Source organism: Macaca fascicularis, chromosome 6 (assembly GCF_037993035.2).
Source record: "Macaca fascicularis isolate 582-1 chromosome 6, T2T-MFA8v1.1".
Classification (NCBI taxonomy): domain Eukaryota; kingdom Metazoa; phylum Chordata; class Mammalia; order Primates; family Cercopithecidae; genus Macaca; species Macaca fascicularis.
In genome coordinates, this window is record NC_088380.1 from 158,636,935 (window position 1) to 158,664,885 (window position 27,951).

Below are 27,951 nucleotides of genomic sequence, written 5' to 3' on the forward strand. Positions count from 1 at the left end.
TAAATGCTGGAAAATCTGGTAAGTCAGTTTTGTTAGTTAGATGGTCAGAAATAAGCTCTGCTAGTATAAAATTCTAACCTCTTTGTATGAGAAGGTTGAATAAAAAAATTGTGTCTATTATGTGTCAGACATTAAGTTTTGGGGCCAAAAGGTTGGGTAAGAAATGGTCTCTGCTTTTAAAAAACTTAATATTTGGGAAAAAGTTTGTATTCTTTATTCAGTATGTTTTATCTGACCATGACTAATGTAGAGTTTGTGAAGCCTTTGACTATTTTAATTTAGGACATATATTTTTTTAAAGCAGTGAAGCAGTATAGTTTCATTTTTTTACTAAAAGGAAATACATATTTAGTCATGTGGAATTAAAAAAAAATACTGCTGCTGTTTCCCTTGAGCTCTTTGGTGGATATTTATTATCAATAGATAATATATTTATTTACATTAAAGGAGTGACTTTAGGAGCCAGCTGCCACTCAAATGGAACTGTTTACAGTGTAAATGGGAAACTATAAGGGTATTTGAGGCAAATCTTCAGTACGAGAGTATTGAAAATTTGGTTTGACTAACAGCTGTTGCATGTTTGCATGTTTGACTAACATGTTGCATGTTTCTGAAGTTGACAGTCTCAGCTCAATTAAATTAAATGCTAATTGAGACCCTAGTTTGCAGAATGATATAAACTGTTAAAATGTTAAGTTAATGACAAAGTGATCCGCCTGCCTCAGCCTCCCAAGGTGCTGGGATTACAGGCGTGAGCCACCGTGGCCAGCTAACTTTTAAAGTACATTAGTCTAAGACTTAGGATCCAGATTCTTCTTACTGATATCCTCAATACACATGCCTGAAGGCGAAATACTCCTAGTATGACTGGGAACCTTCATATTGATCTTAGTGGCTGTAGTTTTGGGGACAATAACAGGCATTGGTGAAACAAATACTAATTGGAATAGATATTCAAGAATAATGCAAAGATGAACTAGGTGAGAGTAAATATATCTTCACAAATTGCTTGTTTAGAAATGGATCAATCTATTTTGTCTACCCTGTTTAAAAAAAAAAAGCTAAAATTTTTCTTTTCTGTGGTAATTAAATCTGTACGTTATCTCTGTTTGCCTTTATGTTTAAGTTTGGGATAATTTTATCTCTTCTCCCATGAATGAAAAGCTGGAATGATCTCATTTCAGGGTTTTAATTCAAAAAGTGTTTTTTGGTAAGAGCTGACAATAATTGGACTTCTTATGGGACAGGTGCCTTTCTTGGCACTCAAAGGTGTTAACTTTAAATTATCACAATTTTGATACAGTAGGAATTATTTTGAGTGTAAGCATTTTTGTTTGCTAACTTCCCCATTTTATTTTGAAATTTTTTTTTATTACATTATAGAATGAAGTAAGCATTTGAGAATTTTTAGTTTTGTAGTTTCTTTTTAAAAGATGCTGTTCTAAAAGTTTATCTGATTTAGATGGGCCAGAAAATGTGATCGTTTGTCTCTGGATGTCAAAGCTGTGTTGTTTAAGATTATTGCCTTTGAGTCTAATATTGCCTCAAGTAAGAATGTGCTTATAACTTTATAACTGGAACACTGTTATTTGGGTTTAATAACTTAAGAAAATTGCCGGGTGCTGTGGCTCACATCTGTAATCCCAGCACTTTGGGAGGCCGAGGCGGGCAGATCATGAGGTCAGGAGTTTGAGACCAGCCTGACTAACATACTAAAACCCCGTTGTCTCTACGGAAAATACAAAAATTAGCCGGGCATGGTGGCGTGCGCCTGTAGTCCCTGCTACTCGGGAGGCCGAGGCAGGAGAATCGCTTGACCCTGGGATGTGGAGGTTGTGGTGAGCTGAGATCATGCCACTGCACTCCAGCCTGGGCAACAGAGTGAGACTCTGCCTCAAAAACAAAACAAGAAAATTATAGTGGGATGTAGGTTGGAAATACATACCTTTGAGGTTCTTATATATTGAATATTAGAGATAATGATGAATTTTTCATAATGATTTCCCCCTTTTGTATTTACGATTGCAATACCTTTGTATAAAATCTCAACTGGTCTCTGGGTTCTGTTTGTTTTTATGATGTTTGTTAGTGTTTTAAACGACTTGCTGAAGTGATCTTGTCTCTGAGTTGGTTTCAGCTAAATGATTCGGTCTTTTCCCCTGTGTTTGATCCTTCAGGTTTGGACATATTTGACTCTTTTCCCCCCAGGTTGAATTGACCAAAGCAATGGTGATGGAGAAGCCTAGTCCCCTGCTGGTCGGGCGGGAATTTGTGAGACAATATTACACACTGCTGAACCAGGCCCCAGACATGCTGCATAGGTAAGTAAGACATTTTTCTGCTGCATCATCTAATGCTGTCTTTTAGTATGTGGTACTTATCTTTGAGATTCTCCCACTCATCATCATATACTTTGTAGGGTTGTTGCATAATACTTATTTGCATATAAATGTCCCCCAATTTTTTTTTTTTTTTTGAGACAGAGTCTCACTCTGTTGCCTAGACTGGAGTGCAGTGGTGCGATCTCGACTGACCGCAACCTCCACCTGCCTAGTTTAAGTGATTCTTCTGCCCCAGCCTCCTGAGTAGCTGGGACTGCAGGCGCCCACACCCATGTCCGACTAATTTTTGTATTTTTTTTTTTGTTAGTAGCAATGGGGTTTCACCATGTTGGCCAGGCTGGTCTTGAACTCCTAACCTCAGGTGATTGATCCGCCTCGGCCTCCGAAAGTCCTGGGATTACAGGCGTGAGCCACTGCTCCTAGCCCCAAAAAATAATTTTTAAAAGTTAAACTAAGTTACCCAAACTTGTACATTATTGGAAAATAACAGTTGAAATGTAAAGGTATAGTTATGCATTATTGGCTAAGAAAGTATAAAGATTGCTGGAGCTGAGGTGGATGTAAAAAATAAGAATGTATTGAAGACAATCCGTGACTGTTTCTGTAATACCATACTTTTGTGTTGATGTGCTTTAAAAAATTACAGTGTCTTTAGTAGAAAATGATGCATGCTTATTGAAAATTAAAACAAATTATGAAAGCAGTAAAACCACAGGAACAGTTTTTCTGTATATATAGAAACATGTGGCCGGGCGCGGTGGCTCAAGCCTGTAATCCCAGCACTTTGGGAGGCCGAGACAGGCGGATCACGAGGTCAGGAGATCGAGACCATCCTGACTAACACGGTGAAACCCCGTCTCTACTAAAAAAAATACAAAAAACTAGCCGGGCGAGGTGGCGGGCGCCTGTAGTCCCAGCTACTCGGGAGGCTGAGGCAGGAGAATGGCGTGAACCCAGGAGGCGGAGCTTGCAGTGAGCTGAGATCCGGCCACTGCACTCCAGCCTGGGCGACAGAGCGAGACTCCGTCTCAAAAAAAAAAAAACAAAAAAAAAACAAACAAACAAAAAAGAAACATGTTTTAATATACTGTCTTAACTTTCTTACTTGATAATCTGGAATCATGTTTTCAGGGTAATATTTGTATCCCATTAATTTTAGTGGCTACAAAGTTTTTTATGGAGATATGGTGTACTTTAATCTCCTAGTGATGGATCTATAGATTGCTTCTATTATTTTCTCTTACAATGTCACTTTATACAAAACTGTCTATTTATGTGGCTTTGTTAGAATAATTTCATAGTTTCAAAATGTGTATTCGCTGGACCAGAACTATTTTTTCCCTTATACCTTGACCAGCTTACATATTGGATACCACATGATTATCAGGTATAAAATAAAATTTACGAATGTTTTCAATGCTGGTTTTGACATTGCTCTGACAATGGAATGTATCTCGTGTGTGTGTGTGAGGTGTGTGAGAGTGTGTGTGTGTCGTGTGTGTGAGAGAGAGAGAGGGAGGGAGAGAGAGAGAGGGAGTGAGAGTGAGTCAGTCTCATCTCTCTCCTGGGCTGGAGTGCAGTGGCAAGGTCACAGCTCACTGCAGCCTTGAACTCTTGGGCTCAGACTGTCCTCCCACCTCAGCCTCCTGAGTAGCTGGGACTGAGGTACAATCCACCACACTCAGCTAATTTTTTTTGTAGAGACGGTTTTACCATTTTGCCCAAGCTGATCTCGAACTCCTGGACTCAAGCAATTCGCTTGCTTCAGCCTTCCAAAATCCTGGGATTACAGGTGTGAACCACCACCCTTGGGTTTTTTGTTAAGGGTTTAAAATTTCCAGAACATTTTTTCTCATTTCCTCCTGATCATTACAAAAATCTTTAGTGAAGGGTAAGGCATTGTAAGAGAGTTAACTTCATTTTGCAGATACACTCAGAGTGTTTAAAAATTTGCTAGTACATATGCACATGACTGTTAAGTGGTAGAACAAGTCTCTAAGCAGTTTTTACCCTTCCTTCCTTTTCTTTTTTCTTTTTTCTTTTTTTTTTGAGACAGTCTTACTCTGTTGCCCAGGCTGAAGTGCAATGGTGCGATCATAGCTTGACCTCCTGGGCTCAAGTGATCCTCTTGCCTCAGTTTCCTACATAGCTAGGACTACAGGCATGCACTACCATGCCCAGCTAAGTTTGTGTGTGTGTGTGTGTGTGTGTGTGTGTGTGTGTATATTTTTTTTTTTTTTGGTGGAGTCTTGCTCTGTCACCCAGCCTGGAATGCCATGGTGAGATCTCAGCTCACTGTAGCCTCTGCCTCCCGGGTTCCAGTGATCCTCCTGCCTCAGCCTCCTGAGTAGTTGGGACTACGGGTGCACACTACCACCATGCCTGGCTCTTTTTTTTTTTTTTTTTTTCCCGAGATGGAGTTTCGTTCTTGTTGCCCAGGTTGGAGTGCAATGGCGCTATCTTGGCTCACCGCAACCTGTGTCTCCCATGTTTAAGTGGTACTCCTGCCTTAGCCTCCCGAGTAGCTGGGATTACAGGCATGCGCCACCACGCCTGGCTAATTTTGTATTTTTGGTGGAGACAGGGTTTCCCTATGTTGGTCAGGCTGGTCTCGAACTTCTGACTTCAGGTGATCCGCCCACCTTGGCCTCCCAAAGTGTTGGGATTACAGGCGTGAGCCATTGCGTCCAGCCTTTTTTTGTGTTTTTACATTTGGTTAATTTATTTCAACCCCATAGAATAAAACTGACATAAAACATGACAACAAGAAAGAAGTATAGGCCAGGCATGGTGGCTCATGCCTGTAATCCCAGCACTTTGAGAAGCTGAGGTGTGCTGAGAGGCTGAGGTGGACTGAGAGGCTGAGGTGGGTGGATCACTTGAGGTCAGGAGTTCAAGACCAGCCTGGCCAATATGGCGAAACCCTCTCTCTGTACTAAAAATACAAAAAAAGGCGGAGGTTGCAGTGAGCTGAGACTGCGCCACGGCACTCCAGAATGAGCAACAGCATGAGACTCTGTCTCAAAAAAAAAAAAAAAAAAAAAAAAAAAACGGTGTTTACCTGGAAGATGGAAGACAAATGTCAAATCTTAATAGTGGTTGTCCCTGGGTTAGAGCATTTTGGTGTGTTGCTTTCTTGATGGAATATTGTTTTAATGAAAATGGATCAAAGAAGGACATAGATGGGTGAAAACTATGAGGAATTGACTTTGACATTCTTAATTGCATCAGCAAAAATGATTAAAAAGTGCTTTTAAAACCACTTGCATGAACTAGGTGTTTAAGGGAAACTGCTCACATTTATTCTCAGATACATTAATTAAAGGACACTTGAAGTCTATGGAGAATATAGCTGTTCCAGCCTTACTGCATATTTTCTTCCTGAGTGAAAATAGGAACTTATGTATTGGTGGCCATCTTGACATGCAACTACAAGATCCTTCCCAACAGTATCATCCTACGCCGAAACCTGGAACCAAATCCATTCCCATTCAGCAGATGTTGATCAAGTGGCATGTAGGGGATAGAGAGATGATTGCATACAAAGATGAAAAAGAAAACACATTTCTGCCAGGGCCAGGCGCGGTGACTGACGCCTATAATTCCAGCACTTTGGGAAGCCAAGGCAGGTAGGATTGTTTGAGTTTGTGAGTTCGAGACCAGCCTGGGCAACGTAGTGAGACCTTATTTTTACTTAAATAAAAATAATCAGCCAGGCATGGTGGCATGTGCCTGTAGTTCCAGCTACTTTGGGAAGCTGAGGCTAGAGGATCACTTGGCCGTGGCACATAGAAGCTGCAGTGAGGTATGATCGCATCACTGCAATCCAGCCTGGGTGACAGATTGAGACCCCATCTCCAAAAAAAGAAATTTGCCAGTATCAAACATGAAAAAAAAAAAAAAAAACTTAAGATACTTGAAGATGACAAGTAAATCATCTTCCCATTTTACAGATTTTATGGAAAGAACTCTTCTTATGTCCATGGGGGATTGGATTCAAATGGAAAGCCAGCAGATGCAGTCTACGGACAGAAAGTAAGCATTTCAAGCCTTATTTAGGCTGTTAAGCAGGTAGAAAATAACTCATAAAATTGAAGTGGATCATACTTAATAGGTTTTGGTGATGAGGATCAAATTTCTCAACTTTTTAGTAAAAGTTGATGTGTTTTATTACTATTTGATTAATATATTTGTTGAAATATTTATGTGATGTCAGATTTGTTAATTTTGCATGATACAAAGCTTGTGTGTGTTGGAAGATAATTGGCTTTAGCATGGGGGTCATCTTTGTGTTAATTCAGAACAGTTATTTAAAAAACTCAAGTGTGGTCACTGGGAATAGGGTATACAAAGAAACATCAAAATCCAGTCTGCGTTTCCTATAATTTAAATATGTACATTCTCTTTACCTGTGTTTTGTTGAAAGTTTTTTTTTAGTTGGAGGTTATTTAAATTTTAAGGCATTCACAGTTGATTTTTTTTTTTTTTTTAAGGAAATCCACAGGAAAGTGATGTCACAAAATTTCACCAACTGCCACACCAAGATTCGCCATGTTGATGCTCATGCCACGCTAAATGATGGTGTGGTAGTCCAGGTGATGGGGCTTCTCTCTAACAACAACCAGGCTTTGAGGAGATTCATGCAAACGTTTGTCCTTGCTCCTGAGGTATGTATAGGGATGATTATTTTGTAATGATCGAAACATGGAAAAAAAAAACAATGAACGGTTGTGCATATCTTTAATAACACTTGAAATTTCAGACTTACAGAAAACTTGGAATAATGGTACAATAACTCCTATACACCTTACCTAGAGCAGCTGTCACCACTTGCCCACATGTGTGTAATTCTTTCTCTAAAATACTCCAGTGGGCATTTCCTAAGAATAAAGAATTCTCTTCCATTCTATAGTACAGTTATCAAATTCAGGAAATGTTGATGCAGTATAATTATTCTATAATCCATATTTAAAATTTGGAAATTATCCCAATAATGTCTTAGAGTTATTTTTTTTCCTTGTCCAACATGGAATCTATAATTGCACATTGCATTTAGCTATCATGTCTCTAGTCTTTTCTAATCTGCAGTTGTTCCTTAATCTTTTGGTTTTTTTTTTATTGCATTGACATTTTTGAAGAGCATAATCACTTTTTTTTGTAGGATGCTTTATGTGTGTCATTCATTGCCTCACGTTAGAGAGGCACATTATGTCATTAAGTTGTGATATGAATTTTGATTAGTTAAGTTTTGCCACTGTAAAGTTAAATATGTTTTCTCTCTCTCTCTCTCTTTTTTTTGGAGACGGAGTCTCACTCTGTCGTCCAGGCTGGAGTTCAGTGGCTCCATCTCTGCTCACTGCAACCTCCGCCTCCTGGGTTCAGGCTGTTCTCCTGCCTCAGCCTCCCGAATAGCTGGGACTAGGAGCGTGCCACCACACTTGACTGATTTTGGTATTTTTAGTAGAAGATGAGGTTTCACCATGTTTGTCAGGCTGGTCTCTAACTCCTGACCTCAAGTGATCCACCTGCCTCAGCTTCCCAAAGTACAGGGATTACAGGTGTGAGCCACTGTGCCCAGCCTTATTTTTTCTCTTTTTGATTTGTAAATAAAGGATGGGAGATTCTCTTTTTATCTTTTTTGAACACTTACGGCATAAGATGTTTCAGGTTCATCTTGCACTGTTCCTGGCCCAGCCCCTATTCTTGAATCACCTGTTCCTTCAAGGAGGCCTGGTTCTTTTTAGTTATACTTACGAAAGGATGACAAGTTTATGTTGAATGATTGCATTTGTGTTTTCTTCCGGATTGGTCTAGACTGAACAAGGTTAGGAATCCAGTCTGCTTAAGCATGTATATAGAAATGGCACAGTATGAACTTGTTGATTAAATCATTGTTTCTTCTAGCATTAATCTTAAATTTTCTTTTTAGGATAGCAAACCTAAAAACACCTAAAATCTTTTAACCTTTGAATATGAGATAACTTTTTGTCTGTGCAAAATTACACGAAGCCATTACCGTCATAATTTTTAGAGGAAGGCTTAGATTAAAATGTAAAGATGTGGTAGACTTCTAAATATGCAAAGAATCACATGGAGTATGATTGTCAATTATAGGTTTAATTATAGTTTTTTTTTTCTTTTAAAGGAAGTATCTAACTTCTCGTTAGTATAATACACTGTTATGTAAACTGTCTCATTTAGTACACAGAGTATTGAAGCATACGTTTATATCTTTCCTTTCTGTTTTTTGAGATAAGAGTCTCCCTGTGTTAGCCAGGCTAGAGTGCAGTGGTAGGATCATGACATACTGCAACCTTGACTGCCTGGGCTGAAATGATAATCCCACCTGAGCTTCCCAAGTAGCAGGGACCGCAAGCACAGGCTACCATTCCTGGCTAATTTTTGTTTTTGTTTTTGTAGAGACACACTCTACAAAAAGTATGTTGCCCAGGCTAGTCTCAAACTCCTGGGCTTAAGCAGTTCTCCTACCTCAGCCGTCCAAAGTGTTGGGATTTCAGGAGTTGAGCGAGCCACTGTGCCTAGCTGATACCTCTCTTTTCACAGAGGAGTAACAGCCTTAGGAACTGAATAACTCATAAATTATATAATTGGATCTGCACTCAGGTGTGTCTTATACCTAGTGCGAGCAATCTTTTTCAGGCTACATTACTCTCGAGTGTTTATATCAATATTTTTGGATACAGACTTGGGGGAATACCTGCTGAAGTTAGGAATATGATTGCCTTTTTTTTTTTGAGACAAGGTCTCGCTCTGTTGCCCAGGCTGGAGCGCAGAGGTGCAGTCTGGGTTCACTGCACCCTCCACCTCCCAGGTTCAAGTGATCCTCCCACCTCAGCCTCCCTAGCAGCTGGGACTACAGGCGTGGCCCTTTATGCCTATCTCATTTTTGTATTTTTAGTAGAGATGGGATTTCACCATATTGGCCAGGGTGGTCTTGAACTCCTGACCTTAGGTGATCTGCCCGCCTTGGCCTCCCAAAGTGCTGGGATTACAGGCATGAGCCACTGCGCCCATCCAGAATATGATTGCCTTATAATGATTTGAGGTGTGAACTGTGGCATCTTACATACTTAGAACTTTGTCAGTTTCTGCGTATTTATCTTATGGTGAGGTAAAGTGTTTTGAGCAAATATGTGAGTGTAGTCTTGTTACCAGCTATTGTCGAGTGGGCATTTTCAGTCTTGGCACTGTTGACATTTTGGATCAACTAATTCTTTGTTGTGGGAGCCTGTCCTGTGCATTGCAGGAATTTAGCAGCATCCCTAACCTTATAAGTTGTCAGTAGCATTCCCTGTAGTGAATACTGAAATGTCGGCAGGGCATGCTGGCTCATACCCATAATTCAGAACTTTGGGAGACTGAGGCAGGAGGACCACTTGAGCCCAGGAATTAAAGACCAATCAGGGCAGTTTAACAAGATCCTGTCTCAAAAAAGAAAAGAAAAAAGAGAAATTAACCTTTCAAGGTGGCGCGCCACTGTAGTCCTAGCTACTTAGGAGGCTGAGGCAGGAAGATCCCTTGAGCCTGGGATTTCAAGGCTGCAGTGAGCTGTGATGGCCCACTGCACCCCCACCTGGGTGACAGCAAGACCCTGTCTGAAAACCCCACAACAACAAAAACTGAAATGTCTCCAGACATTGCCAGATGTCTCATGGAAGCAGACTTGTCTCAGTCACCAATGGTGTGGAGTGATTTGACTTTCTAAAAGTCTGTTGAATAAATTAAAACTTTCTGTTGGCATTGCAGGGGTCTGTTGCAAATAAATTCTATGTTCACAATGATATCTTCAGATACCAAGATGAGGTCTTTGGTGGGTTTGTCACTGAGCCTCAGGAGGGTAAGTAGTGAAATATTTTAAATTACTTGTCTACATTTTTTTTAATGGCATCAGATTGCCCTTAAGAGACCATGCGTTTCTTTACTGTTTTCATTACACTCTGTTCTTCATTAATAACTAATTATCATGGCATATGAAGAATCTGAGGTTTTACCCTACTTGAAGCTGCTAACAGGTTAGCTTATATCGTGGATGTTAGTAGAAGATAAAAGACTCTTAGGTCAGAAGGAGACAGGTTACCTCACAGCAACGGTAGTAGCATTTTTGCCACATTTACCAACAGGATGTCATGAAGAAGGCTAGATGATACTTCTACTGCAGTGGGTTGTGTTAAAGGCATGGGACACTGAGTTTAGGGAACACAGATCTATTACAACAGGCAGTAAACATGCCTACTCTTTGTGCTGGGGGGAGATACGCTTTCAAAGCTGTTTGCTCTATAAATGTTCTTGAAAGACAGTCTAGAAGAAAGGGTAGGCATGGAAGATGTGTAGACACAGAGACTCATGGAAAATTTTCTCCAAAATAATAGAATTTGCATGTTGTTTATTTGGCTGAGAGTATATTTAATTTGTAATATAGTTTTACAGATAAGCAGTCATTTGCCTAGCTAGTAAAGTGGTAGAGCCTGCATTAGATAACTGCCTAATGTAATTTGGCTAATGTAGCCAGTTATGTGAAAGCCTGCATTAGGCTCCATGCTCTTAAAAACCAAGACACTACAGTAGCCTTAAAGTCTATCCTTAAGGCCGAGCGTGGTGGCTTACGCCTGTAATCCCAGCACTTTGGGAGGCCAAGGCAGGCGGATCACGAGGTCAGGAGATCGAGACCATCCTCGCTAACATGGTGAAACCCTGTCTCTACTAAAAATAGAAAAAATTAGCCAGGCGTGGTGGCGGACGCCTAGCTACTTGGGAGACTGAGGCAGGAGAATGGTGTGAACCCGGGAGGTGGAACTTCCAGTGAGCCGAGATTGCGCCATTGCACTCTAGCCTGGGCGACAGAGCGAGACTCCGTCTCAAAAAAAAAAAAAAAAACAAAAAAAACAAACCAAAAAAAGGTCTATCCTTAAAAGCCTTAGTTCTGTCCTTAAAGTCAATGCCATGATTTTTACCAAATTGCCCTACTTTATTTATATGTGTTTTTCTTCACTGTTGTTTTGTGAACATTGTGAAAGTGAATGTATATGTGAATTCAGTAAGTACAAATTATTTTAAATATCTTTTTCTCACTTAGAATCTGAAGAAGAAGTAGAGGAACCTGAAGAAAGACAGCAAACACCTGAGGTGGTACCTGATGATTCTGGAACTTTCTATGATCAGGCAGTTGTCAGGTAAGAAAATTTTGTTCACATGTCTGCGGCTGCATAAGAACTTGCATTGTCTAGTCTTTCCCTTTGTTGGAGGGCATTTACATATTCTGAGAATTACCTCAAAATAATAATTTCTTAGAAGAATGGTTTTGTTTCTGGTAATTTTGAGTAAACAAAAATATGTAGCTTATTGTTAATAATAAATTGTACTGTGAAGGCAATCTACTATTGCTTAGTTTAAATAATATCGGTTTCTTTTTGGTTCAATTTTTTCTTGGTGTTAAGTGAAAACTTGCATATTGTTTATCAAGAGTTGGATGTATTGAGGTATTAAATGCTTTGACGGAATATGAAGTGGACAGACACCTATTAGAGATTGGGCATAAATTGATATAAATACCAATATGTGAGTTAAGTAGCAATAAAGAATTTCATTACCTTTGTAAGTGCATCATTGTACCTTTGGGTTTTTTCCCCCCTTGTGATTGGAACAGAAATGTATTTGATAGCAAAAGAAATCCATATTTACTTGTTACCATGTGACACTGAATGTTAATATCAGTGCCTGAAGGGTGTTTTCAAGTGTTTTTCAAGGTGTGATGAACTAATCAGGTTACTCACTTGGATTGCTGGTTGAAAATGAAGATTCATGGTCCCACTGCAAACCTACTGAATTAGACTTTCAGGAGGCAAAACATCTGCAGTTTTGTTTTTGTTCTTTTGAGACAGTCTCGCTCTCTTACCCAGGCTGGAGTGCAGTGGCATGATCTTGGCTGACTGCAACCTCTGCTTCCTGGGTTCAAGCAATCCCCCTGCCTCAGCCTCCTGAGTAGCTAAGACTACAGGCGCATACCACCATGCCTGGCTAATTTTTGTATTTTTGTAGAGATGAGGTTTCGCCATAGCCAGGCTGGTCTGGAACTCCTAATCTCAGGTGATCTGCCCACCTTGGCCTCGCAAAGTGCTAGGATTACAGGTGTGTGCCCAGCCCCTCTGCAGTTTTAACAGCATTCCTGGTTTGATTTATGTGGAATTTTAAGAATTGTATTCTGAATCATAACTAATATATTTTCTCCCCCAAATTCTTTACGTATTTGAAAGTTTTTGTGTGTTTGTGTTAAAAGCCACATATCATAAAATTTGCCATCTTAACCTTTTTTTTGTCTTAACCATTTTTAAGTATAAAGTATAGTAGTGTTAACTGTATAGATACGGTTGTATGACAGATCTCTAGGACTTTTCACCTTACAAATCTTATTGAAGATAACTTCATATACCTTACAAACAGACTGTACCTATTGAATGGCAACTTTCTTTCCCCCCTCCCCCAGCCTATTTTGAGAGTTTTTCTGATGTTGTATGCTAAATGAATTGTAATGATTGTGGGATTCCAGCCATAAAGTGGTTTGGTTCATTTTGATGTCCTGATTCATTTGCTTATCAGAATTTGCCCAAATGGATTCCAGTGAAGTTATTGAGTGGCATTTTAAAAATTACTTTTTAAAAACTCAGATATACAATTCTTAGCTTTTTTTTTTTTTTTTTGAATAGAGGGAGCTAACTCTATGTTCTGGTTTCTGGTTAATAAATGATGGGGAATTTTTTGCGAAATAAATGGTGGCAGAATGATATTTCTCAAATTTTTCCATCAAAGTAATGACATGGAAGAACATTTAGAGGAGCCTGTTGCTGAACCAGAGCCTGATCCTGAACCAGAACCAGAACAAGAACCTGTATCTGAAATCCAAGAGGAAAAGCCTGAGCCAGTATTAGAAGAAACTGCTCCTGAGGATACTCAGAAGAGTTCTTCTCCAGCACCTGCAGACATAGCTCAGACAGTACAGGAAGACTTGAGGGTATGAAACATGTCTTCATTTTTATTCTATTTCTAGTTATTTTTTAAAAAAGAGAAATCTCTGTTCTGTATTGCTGTTCGGTTGACTTTTGTAGATACATTTTCATATTGGTGGTTCATTTCAGGGAAATTTCTTAGATATTGAGCCATGCCTTTGATAAGAGAGAGGTAAGATGTGTATTAGTTTATTTCATCAAAAAAAACCACTCCCTTCCCCTAGGTAACTTGAATGCCTGTTAGACTAGAAAGTTTAGGTGCCACTGTAGCACCGTGTCAGTGATTCCTTATCTTTTTAATATTCAAGCTTTTACACTATAAATTATTACATGCTTGTTACTACAAATTTATAACATCTTTTTAAGGAAAACAACATGGCAGAATATACTTTTTCTATGAAATTTTTTTGAAGATAACTTTATAGTGGAAGTAGGAATGAACTGCTGAAGTAAGATTTCTTTGCTAGTTGGCATACCTGATTTCGGAAGTTTTCAGTTTGTCCTCCTGAGTCTTATTAGGGTGTTGTTAACTGAACTCATGAAACCTTTACATTTGGCACTCTGAGAAGGAATATAATTTTTAGTGCTGTATTGATAGGCTCAGGGTTATGTCATTTGTTTGTTCAACAATTAATTCAAATTCCTGCTGTGTGTTAGGCATTGTTCAAAGTGTAGGTATTGGCAAAACAGATAGGGGTTCTTGCTCTCTGGCAGCTAATAGGTGAGTAGGAAAGAGCAATGTTGAAATGACTTTAGCTTGCAAGTGGAAAAAATTAGCTGGTCATGGTGATGCCTATGTGTGATCCCAGCTGCTTGGGAGGCTGAGGGAGGAGGATTGCTTAGCCTGGGAAGTCAAGGCTGCAGTGAGCTGTGATTATGTCACTGCATTCCAGCTTGGGAGACAGAGTAAGACCTTGTCACAAGAACAAAACAATAAGAAGCAAGTGGGAAAGTAGTTTGACTGGACCAGATGACCACTTAGTTGGTTATTATAGTAAACCTAGTAAGAGAGGATGATGGTTTGAATTAGAGTTGTGGCAGTGGAAATGGAAAAGAAATAATTAGGTAGAATAACAGGTTGTGACAATTTTTAAATGTGTGAGAAAGGTGTTCATGATGATTCTACAGTTGATATAATTGAGTCAATGTTTGTACCATGGATTGGATTGAATGACAGCAGGAAGAGCTGAGCTGATTTTGGAGGAGAGGGAATTTTGTTTGATTCACAAATTTGAATGAAAGTAGCTTTCCTTGGGCCAGGCGTTGTGGCTCACGCATTTAATCCCAGCACTTTGGGAGGCAGAGGCCAGGAGGATTGCTTGAGTTCAGGAGTTAAAGACCAGCCTGGTCAATACAGTGAGACTTCATCTCTGCTAAAAAGAAAAAATAGCTGGATATGGTGGCACATGCCTGTAGTTTCAGCTGCTTGGGAAACAGGTGGGAGGATCACTTGAGCACAGGAGATGGAGGCTGCCGCGAGCTGTGTACATGCCACTGCATTCCAAAAAAAAAAAAAAGTGAGTAGTTTCTTGAACCTAAGCCTCTCAGATTTGCCTGATCATCAGTCCCAAGGAATTTCAACACTAAATTTTGAATAGCTGAAAGAGAAGAATCTTAATATATGTATAAACTCCATCCTGCCTGTGAGAATGTGTTACCATTTGTTTTGTACAGGAAATCAAGAGTTAGTAGCTTTTATATTGTTTTGATACATGGTATAATTATGTAATGTTGGTATTGCTCCCTTAGACGTTTTCTTGGGCATCTGTGACCAGTAAGAACCTTCCACCCAGTGGAGCTGTTCCAGTTACTGGGATACCACCTCATGTTGTTAAAGTACCAGCTTCACAGGTAAGGTCTTAATAAAACTTGTACATTAGGCAAGTGTACTTATATTTTGGTAATTTGATTCAACAGAGGTTTAGAGAGTGTGAAAACTGGTCAGGTGCAGTGTGGCTCATGCCTGCAATCCCAGCACTTTAGGAGGCTGAAGCCAGCTGATCACTGGAGCCTAGGAGTTTGAAACCAATTCAGGCAACATAGTGAGACCCTGTCTCTACAAAAAATAAGAAATTAGCCGGGCCTTGTGGCATGCATTTGTAGTCCTAGTTAATTAGGAAGCTGAGGTGGGAGGATTGCTTGAGTTCAGGAGGTTGAGGCTGCAGTGAGTCATGATTGTGCCACTGGACTGCATCATGGGCAACACAGTGAGACTCTGGCTCAAAAAAAAAAAAAAAAAACAACCCAAATCAATGTAGAAACAAAACTGATATATAAGACAGAAGAGAAGGGTATAAGGTGGTTTTTAATGATTTTTCTTGTTAGGGAATTGTCCATTTTCTAGTTTAAAACTTGTTAGCTAAGAAACTTCATTAAGAAAAAGGATAAGCCTGCTTTGTTTTAACACAAAAGTTAACTTAAAATTTTTCAGCCCCGTCCAGAGTCTAAGCCTGAATCTCAGATTCCACCACAGAGACCTCAAAGGGATCAAAGAGTGCGAGAACAGCGAATAAATATTCCTCCCCAAAGGGGACCCAGACCAAGTAAGAGCTCAGAAGGGCGATTTCTCGTTTGGGGGATTTTGAGGTGAGAGCTTATTTTGGGAGGGCAGTTGATATTTATATACTTTAAAATAAAATAAAAATATTGTAGGGTTGATGGAATTGCCTGTTTTTACGGTAGAGGGAAAACTATTGAATGTGAGCAGTCACTGAAAGATGTCTTCTTTCTCTTACCTTTAATTGATGTTTTTGTCTCCTTTTAAGTCCGTGAGGCTGGTGAGCAAGGTGACATTGAACCCCGAAGAATGGTGAGACACCCTGACAGTCACCAACTCTTCATTGGCAACCTGCCTCATGAAGTGGACAAATCAGAGCTTAAAGATTTCTTTCAAAGTAGGTTATTGAGTTTTGAACACTAAATTCATCTAGTGTCTCTCTAGCACTGTACAGTAGAAATAGAAAATGAGCCACATACGTAATTATAAATTTTTTAGTAGTCATGGTAAAAAGAAAAAAAAAGGTAAAAAGAAACTGGATAATTTTAATAACATTTAACTCTTAAGGCATTGTCATTTCAACATGTAAGAATATTGTGAGAGATATTTTACACTTTTTCATAATAAATCTTTGAAATCCAAATGTGCCTCCCATAATTTTACACTTATGAGAGGCACATCTCAATTCAGACCAGCTGTATTTATATTTCAAGTGCTCAGTAGTCACATGCATCCAGTGGCTACTGTATTGGACTGTGTACATGGAATGTTTAAAGGGAATGGTCTAAGTAGTTATCTGAGAATCTGTTTCACTTGCAGATTATGGGAACGTGGTGGAGTTGCGCATTAACAGTGGTGGGAAATTACCCAATTTTGGTTTTGTTGTGTTTGATGATTCTGAGCCTGTTCAGAAGGTCCTTAGCAACAGGGTAAGCAGCTTTTCATCTTGATTTTTTTTTTTTTTTTTTTTAAAGGTTTTGGTTCTTTAGAATATATTTATCTTTACAGCTGGGTCTTTATGTAAAGTGCAGTTTATTCCAACATATTCAGGTAATTTATTCCATTATTTTCAACTATTGTTAAAAGACCTGCCTGGGGGTTTAGAAAAATGAAACTTATGTTTAAATAACTTAGTTTTTGAAAACATGAATTGTGAGAATGAGAAAATGAATAGTTATCAGTGCACTGAGATTTACGTAACTACCTTTCCTTGGTATTGGCTTTTGGTGTACAGGAGGTGAAATACAAACCTACTTTTAACTATTAGATAAGAGCCAGTTTGCCCAGGGCTGTTTTGGGGTACTGCTGTTTTGTAGAGACTAACTATTAAGAACTTCTCCTATAAGTCAATAAATTGGGTTTGGAAGATAAATTATATAGTCAGACTACTTGGAACCACCCTTACTAACAGTACTCTTACCCTGTAAATTCTAATAATAGAAGAATTTGTAGAAAGGAAATCTTACTGTGGTAGCCCCAAAGAAAGCTTCCCCTCCCCTAGCAAAAAACTGCTTTTTGTAGTAGTGGAGAAGAACAAGGGTATAAATAATATTAATTTACTAAGCTATACTTTTTTATTGAGGTGAAATTTACATAACACTATTAACCATTTAAAAATGTACAACTTAATTGCATTTAGAACACATATTGTGCAACCATTACCTTTAATTCCAAAAGTTTTTTACTAAAAGCCATAAGCTCTTTACTCACTAAGCAGTCATTCCTTGTACCTGTCTCCCCAACCCCTTGCAGCCACTAATCCGCTTTCTGTCCCTGTGGATTAAAATTGTGTACTTTAAACCATGTAATAGAAATATTGCAGATCAGTGATATTCTCTAGAATGCTAATGGGCATACTGCAAGGGTTTTTTTGTTTGTTTGAGACAGAGTCTCGCTCTGCTGCCCAGGTTGGGGTACAATGGTGTGATCTCGGCTCACTGCAACCTCCACCTCCCAGGTTCAAGCAGTTCTCCTGCCTCAGCCTCCTGAGTAGCTGGGATTACAGGTGCCCCTCACCATGCCCAGCTGATTTTTTTGTATTTTTAGTAGACACGGGGTTTCCCCATGTTGGCCAGGCTGGTCTCGAACTCCTGACCTCAGGTGATCCACTGACCTTGGCCTCCCTAAAAGTGCTGGGATTATAGGTGTGAGCCAGTGCACCTGGCCATACTGCATAGTTTAGTGTTGTGGTCCTAACATTATGTCAACCTGAGTATGCACATATACATTATCTTTCAAATTATTTTACCACATATTTTTGTGAAGCATCTCCTGCAAAATACTGTTTGAGAAATGAGAGAACAGTGGTTCATCTCACCAAAGCCACTGAAGAACTCAGAAATGTCCAGTAGGCTTTGTAGATAAATCCATCATTCAGCACATTGTTAGGCCTAGTGGCCACCCTTCATTTCATGATATTGATAGAAGTCTACTATGCTTCCTTCAGTAATTTTTTGTGTGAGCAGAAGTAGCTTATGTAAGACTGACTGCCCTGGTGTATGACATACTGTAGTGTACATTAGTGGTTCAAAGCTTATTTTTCCCAGTTTGGAGGCCTTGATTTACATTCTCCTTTCATCACTCATTAGTGTTGTGACCCATGGGACAAGTTACTTAACCTCCCCAGTCCTTAGTTTGCTAGTCCTTAAAGTAAGTATCTACCTTCAGAGGGTTGTTGTAAAGGTTAAGTGAGTTAATAAATTTGAATAGAACACTTCCCTGACACATAGTAAGTACTGTTAGATGCTTATTTTAAGAAATTAGAAAATTATATTGCTGGTGAAGAGCATAATTGAATATATTGAAATGTTTGGTAACTTTGGCTCTGTTAGCAAATGAAGCCCAAGACTATCCAAACTTCTCAGGAGGTGAAGAACAAGTTAAAGTTTATGTCAGATTAATGAAGTTTTTATTTTAAATATATACGTACTTTGCATAAATATGTACAGTACCATCTTTTCGCATTGGCGGTGATGAGGTTTTATTCTAAGCCTCCAAATCTATGGAGAAGGTGGCAATTCTTTATTCAATTTACATAATTATATGAGAAAAAATAAGTACGATGAGAGTTAACTTGTGCTGCTGTGCTATTTAAAATGGCTTTTTAAAACTGGCCTGCCTACCTAATCACCTTTCCAGGTATTTGTTAATGGTAAATTGTATGTTCTCAGTTAAAAACTGAACTGTTGTAATCCCAGCACTTTGGGAGGCTGAGGCGGGCGGATCACTTGAGGTCAGGAGTTTGAGACCAGCCTAGCCAACATGGCAAAGCCCTGTCTCTACTAAAAATACAAAAATTAGCCAGGTGTGGTGGTGGGCGCCTCTAATCCCAGCTACTCTGGAGGCTGGGGCAGGGAAAATCGCTTGAACCCGGGAGGCAGAAGATGCGGTGAGCCAAGATCGTGCCATTACACTCCAGTCTGGGTGACGAGTGAAACTCTGTCGCATTAAAAAAACAAACAAACAAAAAACTGAACTGTGAGAATTTAGCTGATTTATAATCTGCTGGTTCTTTTTTTTTTCTGAGACGGTGTCTTGCTCTGTTTCCCAGACTGGAGTGCAATGGTGCGATCTTGGCTCACTGCAACCTCTGCCTCCCAGATTCAAGTGATTCTCCTGCCTCAGCCTCCTGAGTAGCTGGGACTACAGGCGTGTGCCATCATGCCTGGCTAATTTTTGTATTTTTTTAGTAGAGATGGTATTTCACCATGTTGGTCAGGCTGGTCTTGAACTCCTGACCTCGTGATCCACTTGCCTCAGCCTCCCAAAGTGCTGGGATTACAGGCATGAGCCATTGCCCAGCCTCTGCTGGTTCATTATTATAGCTTTCTTTGATAGTGATAGCTCATCACTACTCTTAAGTCTGGTCACCTTGATTCTTACAGCCTATCATGTTCAGAGGTGAGGTCCGTCTGAATGTCGAAGAGAAGAAGACTCGAGCTGCCAGGGAAGGCGACCGACGAGATAATCGCCTTCGGGGACCTGGAGGCCCTCGAGGTGGGCTGGGTGGTGGAATGAGAGGCCCTCCCCGTGGAGGCATGGTGCAGAAACCAGGATTTGGAGTGGGAAGGGGGCTTGCGCCACGGCAGTGAATCTTCATGGATCTTCACGCAGTCATACAAACCCTAGTTCCAACAGAATGGTGAAATCTTCGACCAGCCTTTGGTATCTTGGAGTATGACCCCAGTCTGTTATAAACTGCTTAAGTTTGTATAATTTTACTTTTTTTGTGTGTTAATGGTGTGTGCTCCCTTTCCCTCTCTTCCCTTTCCTGACCTTTAGTCTTTCACTTCCAATTTTGTGGAATGATATTTTAGGAATAACGGACTTTTAAAGAAGAAAAAAAAAACTGAATTTCCTTGCTTACTTTGCATATACAGACTGGATTTTTTTTTTAACAGCCATTTCCCCAAAGGAATGTCTTGTGTATTACTGACATTTGGTATGTTTCCTTCATTGGAATATTTCTTATTTTCTATGTGTTTCAAAAGCCTGTAAGAAATACAGGATTTGATAATATTTTGAAGGCAGGAAAAACCCAAATTGTTTCTTCTTTGAGAGTCATGACTACCTTCTAGTGTGGAGAAATTGCCATTGGAAAATTTGACAATTTTGATTCTCACTGGTATGTTTAAAAACTGAATAAAAGGAATAGAAATTTTCTTTTGATAAAGGATCACAAAACAATTCTAAAACCTGTTTTTACCATTGAAATTTAAATTGTGATAATAGGTTTTAAATGTCTAGAATGCAACTGATAGGCTTTTCTTGAACTGTTGTTTTTTAAAGTAGTTTTTTCATGTTTAATTTGTATTTGTAAAAAAACAAAAAGCAAAAAAATTCCCAAAACTTAGATAACAACCAGAGCAAAACTGTTGTGCCTTCTATTTATCTTTGATTTCAGTCTTGGCAATTGTTTAAACAAAAATAATTAAAAAAAAATCTAGATTTGTTTTATTAGGTCCAGAGTATGTGGGGAATTACAGAATCCCTCTTTCATCACTTTGTGTATGTCTTTTGTTAACGTGTTTGTTATGCCTTATTCTAAAATTGAGTCTCAAACTGGAATGCCTTCGAAGACAGATGCTTCTATAGAGGTTCTTTGACCTAAATAGTTCAGCATTTGTATTTTTATTCTGGTATCTAATCAGATTCCTAATCATAGCCCGTAAGAAGGAATGTTACTTTAATATTGGACTTTGCTCATGTGCTCGTGTCCGCATTTTTTTTCTTAAAATCATAGCCATATGGTAAATTTTCTATTTTGTTATGGTTCTTTTATTGATGGGCATGCAGTGGGTGTTACTTGGAAATGGCCAATTTTTATTAAAATATTTCTGGAAGAAAATTTAATCTGGCAATATAGACTAATACTCGTTTCACATATGTGTTATTTGTTGAGTGCTGTGTGTGAGATGGGTGAAGGTTTTGTTTACACGTGTGAAACAAATTTTGTTTGATTATTTGTCATTACTAATTGAAGGGCAACCAGGTTGTAAAATTCAACGTATTTATTTTCTTAACAGTATTCATCTTTAGGACTGTCGTTTGAAGATAGCATAGGAATATTTGGTTTGCGTTACTGAGAAACTCTAGGTTTGCTGTGATGGTTAAGACCACATTGAAGTTGGTATTACCAGTTTGGTTCCAGTTCCTCAAATATTTGAAAATTGGCAGCATCTCCTTTACATAAACTTAATGTAACTGAATCACATGGGTTTTTTGTAGGGTTAGTTTAAGTAACTTTGGTAACCACTTTTGGCCCAGATCAGTGATAATAGGAAGAAATACAACTTATACTTGTGTAGCTTATATTAAGCGTGTGGTGGGTGGAAAGAAAAGTTTAGTCTGAGTTAGTTTGGAAAAAAAAAATTACTTTGTGGTAACTTCAAGGTAGTAAATTATGGATAGCCTAGAAATTATCCTTCACAGGTGAATACTAAATTACACATTTCAAAACGAGTTCTTCCTACTTGGAGACTTAACGGCATTAACTAGATGCAGCGGTCCTCAGCTTGGCGTTATCACATCCTAGAGGACATTTAGAAATGTGTGAAATTTGGAAGGTTTATTGGAGAGACATGCATCTGGCATTTATTGGGTGGGGTCTAAGGATACCAAATGTGTAAATATGAAGCAACTCCACTGAGAATACTGATAGTCCCTATTCCTGTGGGTGGGTGGAGCTGTGGGATTAGAAGAACTGGAATGAAGACTCATTCTTTTGAAACTCAGCCTCAGATAAATAAACTAGGAAATGGAAATCTGTTTCAAGAATTACAGTAACGTCTACTCTAAGGAATTAGTAATTTCACTTTTTATTATCTGTACCAAATGTATGTGTGTGTTGTGTATGTGTGTGTAAATGTGGAGAGGTGGTAGCAATTCATGCTGATGCTGCTTGTGATTTGTTGCAGGGAATTACTGCACAATCTCAGAAAATACAAGGCTTCCCCAGTACTTTCAGTCATCAGAGTTGGGATGATTGTGAGGTTTAGAATGATAGTATTGGACCTAAGAAATAGGATTAGCATCATGATCAGCACTGTTGAGAATCCTTGTACAATTATGTACATTATTGCATGTAAACATGAGAGCTCAGAGATGTATACATTTCCACTGCTGGAAAATGATAATGTTAGGGCAACATTTTCTATAGGTGGCAGCAGTAGGAGCTCATCACATTGAACATTTTCAGATTTTAAAATGAAAATTTTCATCCATAGGAATGGCCCAATGTATAGTTATTAGCTACTGAACTTAGAACTCTTGACCCATGAGGGTTTTTTTTTTTTTTTTAATTTTTATTTTTATAGAGGCAAGGTCTTGCTATGTTGTCAGGCTGGTCTCAAGCTCCTGGCCTGGTCAGTTCTCCTGCCTTCCAAGTAGCCGGAACTACGGGTGTGCACCATTGCACCTGGCCTCATGAGTATTTTAGCTAGATAAGATTTGTTTGGTTCAGTGGGTCTTAGTTTTTTAAGACCTATTGATTTATAATTAGAGATCTTGGGCCTTAAACTGTATTTTTGTGTTAGTGGTGAGGTTGGGCTTTACTTTGTATATTCCAGTGTTCTCAACTTTGTCAGATATTGCTAGGGACCAGTGAGATCGATAATCCAAAAATAATAATTTGACTTTGGATGAGTGTGTCATTACCACAGTGTTAGATGATTTGCACTTTAGGTTAGAAAAGTTAATTTTCACATCTGTGCTGCGGATTGGGTGATATTGTCCTCAGCACAATAGAGGAGGAAGAAACTGAATCAGAGCAGTTAAATGACAGGCTTCCAAGTCATCCATGTAGCAAGGAGTGCATTTGCCTCCCAAACTGATGATTTTTCTCTGGAACCATCATGCCCCCCTAATTACATTTCAGTAACATAGACCGCAATGAGCTTCCTACTGTAGGGAGACTTGAGTCTGGAATACATTCAGAACAAGGTTAACATTACATTTCTTAATTTCCTTTAGGGCAAACAAGATAATTAAAGTTGGATTTTGTGAGTCTTTTTGATTTGCAGATTATATATGGTAACACAATAGTAGTGGTTTGTTTTTAAGTTTTTTTCTCATCTGATTTGATAATTTAGTGCAAACTTCAAATCTGGATGTGGATAACAGTATTTTTATTAGAGCATAATCCAGGTGAGTTTATAGAATTTATGTTTTGTGCTTATAAACTGTCACCTTCTGATACTTTTCTTCATCCTTCTATTTGAAAAACCCTTGTAGAATTTAACAATTTAATGGAAAATGTTGCACTTTATAGAAAGCCATTTTAGAACTTATAGGTAACCTTTCTGAAGAGCTTAGATTTGTAGACCACTGTTTTTGCTGAGTGACGTTTCTTTTAAATGGTTGCATTTGTCAAATCTATAAAGATGTCTTTTATATTGCAGTTTTCTTCTTGTGCTACTTAAAGGAATCTTTGCAGTATTGCATACAGATGAGATAATTGTTGACCTTTTTAGTTGAGCCGTTTTTAAACTTGCAAAAGAAGTAACATCAACATTTATTTGAGTATCAGGTTTTTTAGCTAACTGCCTAATGTACCAAAAAAACTTTGCAATGTCTTACGTGGGATGAGGGGTTGAGTTAAAGTTGCTAATCAAGTAATGGCTATGTGGCACAAAATGATAACTAAGAATTTCTGGTTCTAAGGGGATTTATATTTGGGATTTATATTTGTTTAATGTTGAGGTTCTGGGGACCATAGGTGGGCCTGTCAACTCTTAACAGACTATAGTAAAGGAGAGATGGTGGCACATGTGAGAAAAAAACTTGTTTATATTTACATTCTTACTAGTGGATAGATACCACCTCAGAACAACCCTGAAATTAAACTGCCTTGTTCATGCTTTCATGTCTCAAATCAAGGCCTGAATGAGTAAAAAGATGATTAGAGGTTACCTAAAACCCTTAACCAGTTTTGGTTTTTGATTATGCATATGCGTTGACTTGGAATTAGGTTTTTAGTTTCTGTTTATGTGACTTAGTTTGAGAACATTGGATTCATCTTCTCTCCACAGTTCCTACTTAAACCTAGTAGCTTCTTTTAATTCCCTGTAAGTAAGAGGAAGATAATATAGGGAATCTGATCAACTATTTCTTTAATAAATCATGTGACTTGGGCAATTACAGAAATTCATATGTGTTTAGTATTTTGAAATGTGGCCAGTGTCCCAGATTTGTAAGCTACAGTGTGCATACAATGCATACAGTGTGTCTTAGGATTTTTTTTTTTTAAGTGAATTAAGGATGTTTACCAGAAATTATTGATTTGCTGAATCAAGTATTCTCAGGAGCTCACTTATGGGGAAGGTTGCCTATATTTTTCGTAGTAATTAGAGGGAAGATTAAATCCTGTTTAACCTGGATAGAAACAGTTTTAACTATTGCTGAAGTTAAAATCACTTTGGGGTGGGTTGGGTGGCTCATGCCTGTAATCCTAGTGCTTTGAGAGACTGAGGCCAGAGGATTGCTTGAGGCCAGGGATTTGAGACCAGCTTGGGCAACACAGCAAGACCCTCTCTCTACAGATAATTGAAAAATGAGGCAGACGTGGTGGCGCATTCCTGTAGTCTCGGTCTCTCGGGAGGCTGAGGCAGGATATTGCTTGAGCCCAGGAGTTGGAGGCTGCAGTGAGTTATGATCGTGCCACTGCACTCTAACCTGGGTGACAGAGTGAGACCCTGTCTCTAAAAAACAAAAAATCGGAAAACAAAACAAAAACCACTTTGGTTACTCGTTGTCCTTATGTTTTGATGTCAGTTGTTCTCCTAAATTTTAAAATTTTGTTACGAAGATTGGATGTACACTGATTTGGCCCTTTAAATGACATTATACCAAGAAGCTGGTATAAGGAAGTAGGAGAGGAGAAAACTTTTTGAAAAACCATTTGATGCATGCTAAGGTATCTTGTAGGACATGTGGTTTTAAAAAATCTATGAATTTTGAAGAAGGATAGGGTGGAAGTAAAATTTAGCTGATAGCATAGGGATCATTTGTCATTTATATAGAAAATAATTATATTTTTGAGTGAGAAGCATCAGACTTAAATTTTTTTTCTTCTATTTTGATTATTACCACAAAGAACAGAGAAACTCTCAGAATTCTTTGAATCATAGAATGTTAGTGCTGGAAAGGACTAGGAAGTGACCTGTACAACCCCTTCATTTTACAAATGATCAGATAATTGGCTAGTAGAGTCCCAGATCTGCTTCTAGAAGTAATACGGTGATCATCAGTTTAGATTCACTGTAGGAAGGCCAGCACTGTTAAAGTTTGTCAGGAGGAAAAGGGAAGGTATCACTTTTTGTATGTTCACCCAGTTGCTTCTGTAGTTTTCATACCCCTGTTTTCTCTATTTTCTTAGAACTGTCTTTAATGGCTCAGCTCTACCAGGGCTTGTTGTCTAAGGACATTAACTTGTGCTCCCCTCAGGGATGGGTTTACTACTAGCTGTCAGAAAGCTATTGGGTATCCTAATGTGTTAATAGCTGAAACTCAGCTGTAATTTCTCCTAAATACTTCAGCATTTTGCATTCTGTACATTGTGGTGCTTTTTCCACCTTGTATTGTTGTAATTGTAAGCTCCTAGGGGGCAGCAATTTGGTCTTAGGCGTGTACCCTGTTTAGTGCCTGGCAATGCCATGTTTATATCAAGGTCTTAATACTACTTTTCAGTTATTTTTCCCACTCTTCATGGAAGTGATGCTCCAGCCTTGCTAAAACACTTAGGGTCCTCCTGATAAGCCAGGCATTGTGATTCCTTGGCTTCAAGTGCCTTCTCTCTTCCCTGAAGGTCCACTGAGATCTACACTCTCCCCTTTCCTCCTATCTCTTGCCATGTAAGTAGTTTTTTTTAAAAGATCAGTACAAGAGCTATGTTTTTTCCTAAGAAAAAATTGGCAACAGGAATGGGGAGTAGCCCTTTTTGGGGCTGATCTGTCCGAGGAACAAATCCATTCTCATCTGCTTTCCACATTGTCCCTCTTGTTTGAGGTCCTGTTCCGACCTTCATTTCTAAAACTGTTCTAGAGCACTTTGTCTTTCTCATAGTTCATAACTTACCCCTTCAATCTAGAATTAGAATTACATTATTTTTACTAGACTGTAAGCTCCTAGAAGATAAGGACTAGGGAGTTAATCTCTGTATTCCACCAGAAGGTACAGTGACTCACAACTAGAGTCTTTAGATGATAACTTACTGAGTTGAATAACTTAATATATTTCTGTTTTCATTCCTAAGGGAGGCATGTCTGGAGATAGACCTTGAATTTAATAAATGTTAGGCACTATACCATTTTAGTGGAGGAAATTGTTGGGAAATTTGGGGGGATGGGTATAGAAGGGGGAGGAAGTCACTGGCCATTTTGAGGTGCTTCCATTGGTCTGGGTAACTAGCCATTTCTTCCTGATTGTGCCTGGTATATCCCAGGCAGTTTGTTTCTGTGCAGAAGAATTTTATATGAAATTTTCATTTCTTTGCCAAAACTTGTTCCTTCTTTCAGTTCATGACATCATCCATGCTAAAGTCTGAGTCATCTGCTTCCATTTTTGTTATTCCCAATATCCAGTCTTCAGCTAAGTCCTGTCAGTTCTACCTCAAGTCTTTCACGTCTGTCTTCCTCACCTATGTAATTTCAGTACTCTCAGCTTCACTTAACCTCTTCTTACTCCAGCCTACTTTATACACAATGTTAGATTCATCTTACTGAAACATAGCTCTGACCATGTATCCCATGTATGTGTTCTCTCTCCCCTATTAGACTGTAAGCTCCTTATGGGCAGGATCTGTGTCTGAGTCATCTTTGTATCTTGCCTAGCACCTATCAATAAATACTTCTTGAATGAACCAATGAATTCTCATTTCTCGACATAAAACGTTGTCTAAAGTGAGATATTTTCCAGGTTATACATAGGTTTCTCCCTGGGGTAAGTGAAAGTTCTTGCATATAAAGTTGGTTAAATAGTAATAATTATGAGTTAACCACAGAAAATTTCAGAAAACTTTAATTTTTTTCCATTGGAATCAGCATGGATATGTGTATATGGATGGTTCAATAAATATACTGTTATATACATGTTTCACAGAAATTTTACATTCCATCTTCAGACTGCAGAAATAGATTTCTTTTTTTACAAGCCAAAAAATAACTGCCATAACTTTTATGACTTCATGCAAAAAAAGAAGGGGAAGAGTAAGGGGCAAAAGGGAATTAGTTGTTGAAGGTTGAGTGTCCAGTAAGAAGTAAAAATGTTACATTAAGGAAGCGATTGCTTAACACGCTGCTTAAGGTGGTAGCCAAACAAATCCTTAACTGCAGCATTAAGGCCATACCAAGTTTATACATATATACAAAGAAATTTCCATATAAAAGACATACTATCACATTTTCTTCTTCATGAGGATGAGGAACTTTGTAATTCTGACCTAATTTTCCAGGCCAATTAATTAAAATGTCCCCAGGCTGCTTTTTAGAAATACTTTCTACTTTGGCTAGCTGTCAGAGTTGCTGCTATGTGGGCTTGTGACTTCTGGTCTGGAATGAAAGTATGAATCATCTTGAACCTCTTCCATCATAGCACT

General features: G+C 38.7%; 1 protein-coding gene across 10 annotated transcripts in view; it reads left to right on the forward strand.

Moving 5' to 3' along the window:
• G3BP1 (G3BP stress granule assembly factor 1) overlaps positions 1 to 27,216 on the forward strand; it is a 40,259-nt gene extending 13,043 nt beyond the window's left edge. For 2 of the 10 annotated variants that reach the window (XM_073994626.1, XM_073994627.1), the window contains exons 2-13: positions 2,178 to 2,321; positions 5,653 to 5,971; positions 6,296 to 6,377; positions 6,836 to 7,009; positions 10,110 to 10,200; positions 11,437 to 11,533; positions 13,167 to 13,368; positions 15,113 to 15,214; positions 15,795 to 15,906; positions 16,129 to 16,257; positions 16,680 to 16,789; positions 19,745 to 27,216. In XM_073994626.1, the coding sequence (XP_073850727.1) occupies positions 5,682 to 5,971; positions 6,296 to 6,377; positions 6,836 to 7,009; positions 10,110 to 10,200; positions 11,437 to 11,533; positions 13,167 to 13,368; positions 15,113 to 15,214; positions 15,795 to 15,906; positions 16,129 to 16,257; positions 16,680 to 16,789; positions 19,745 to 19,951 (1,596 nt within the window). In that variant the 5' untranslated portion in view covers positions 2,178 to 2,321; positions 5,653 to 5,681 and the 3' untranslated portion in view covers positions 19,952 to 27,216. The remainder of the gene's footprint in view (positions 1 to 2,177; positions 2,322 to 5,652; positions 5,972 to 6,295; positions 6,378 to 6,835; positions 7,010 to 10,109; positions 10,201 to 11,436; positions 11,534 to 13,166; positions 13,369 to 15,112; positions 15,215 to 15,794; positions 15,907 to 16,128; positions 16,258 to 16,679; positions 16,790 to 19,744) is intronic. The other 8 variants (XM_073994628.1, XM_073994629.1, XM_005558325.4 and 5 more) reach the window with 5 other exon arrangements.
• Positions 27,217 to 27,951: the final 735 nt, after the last annotated feature.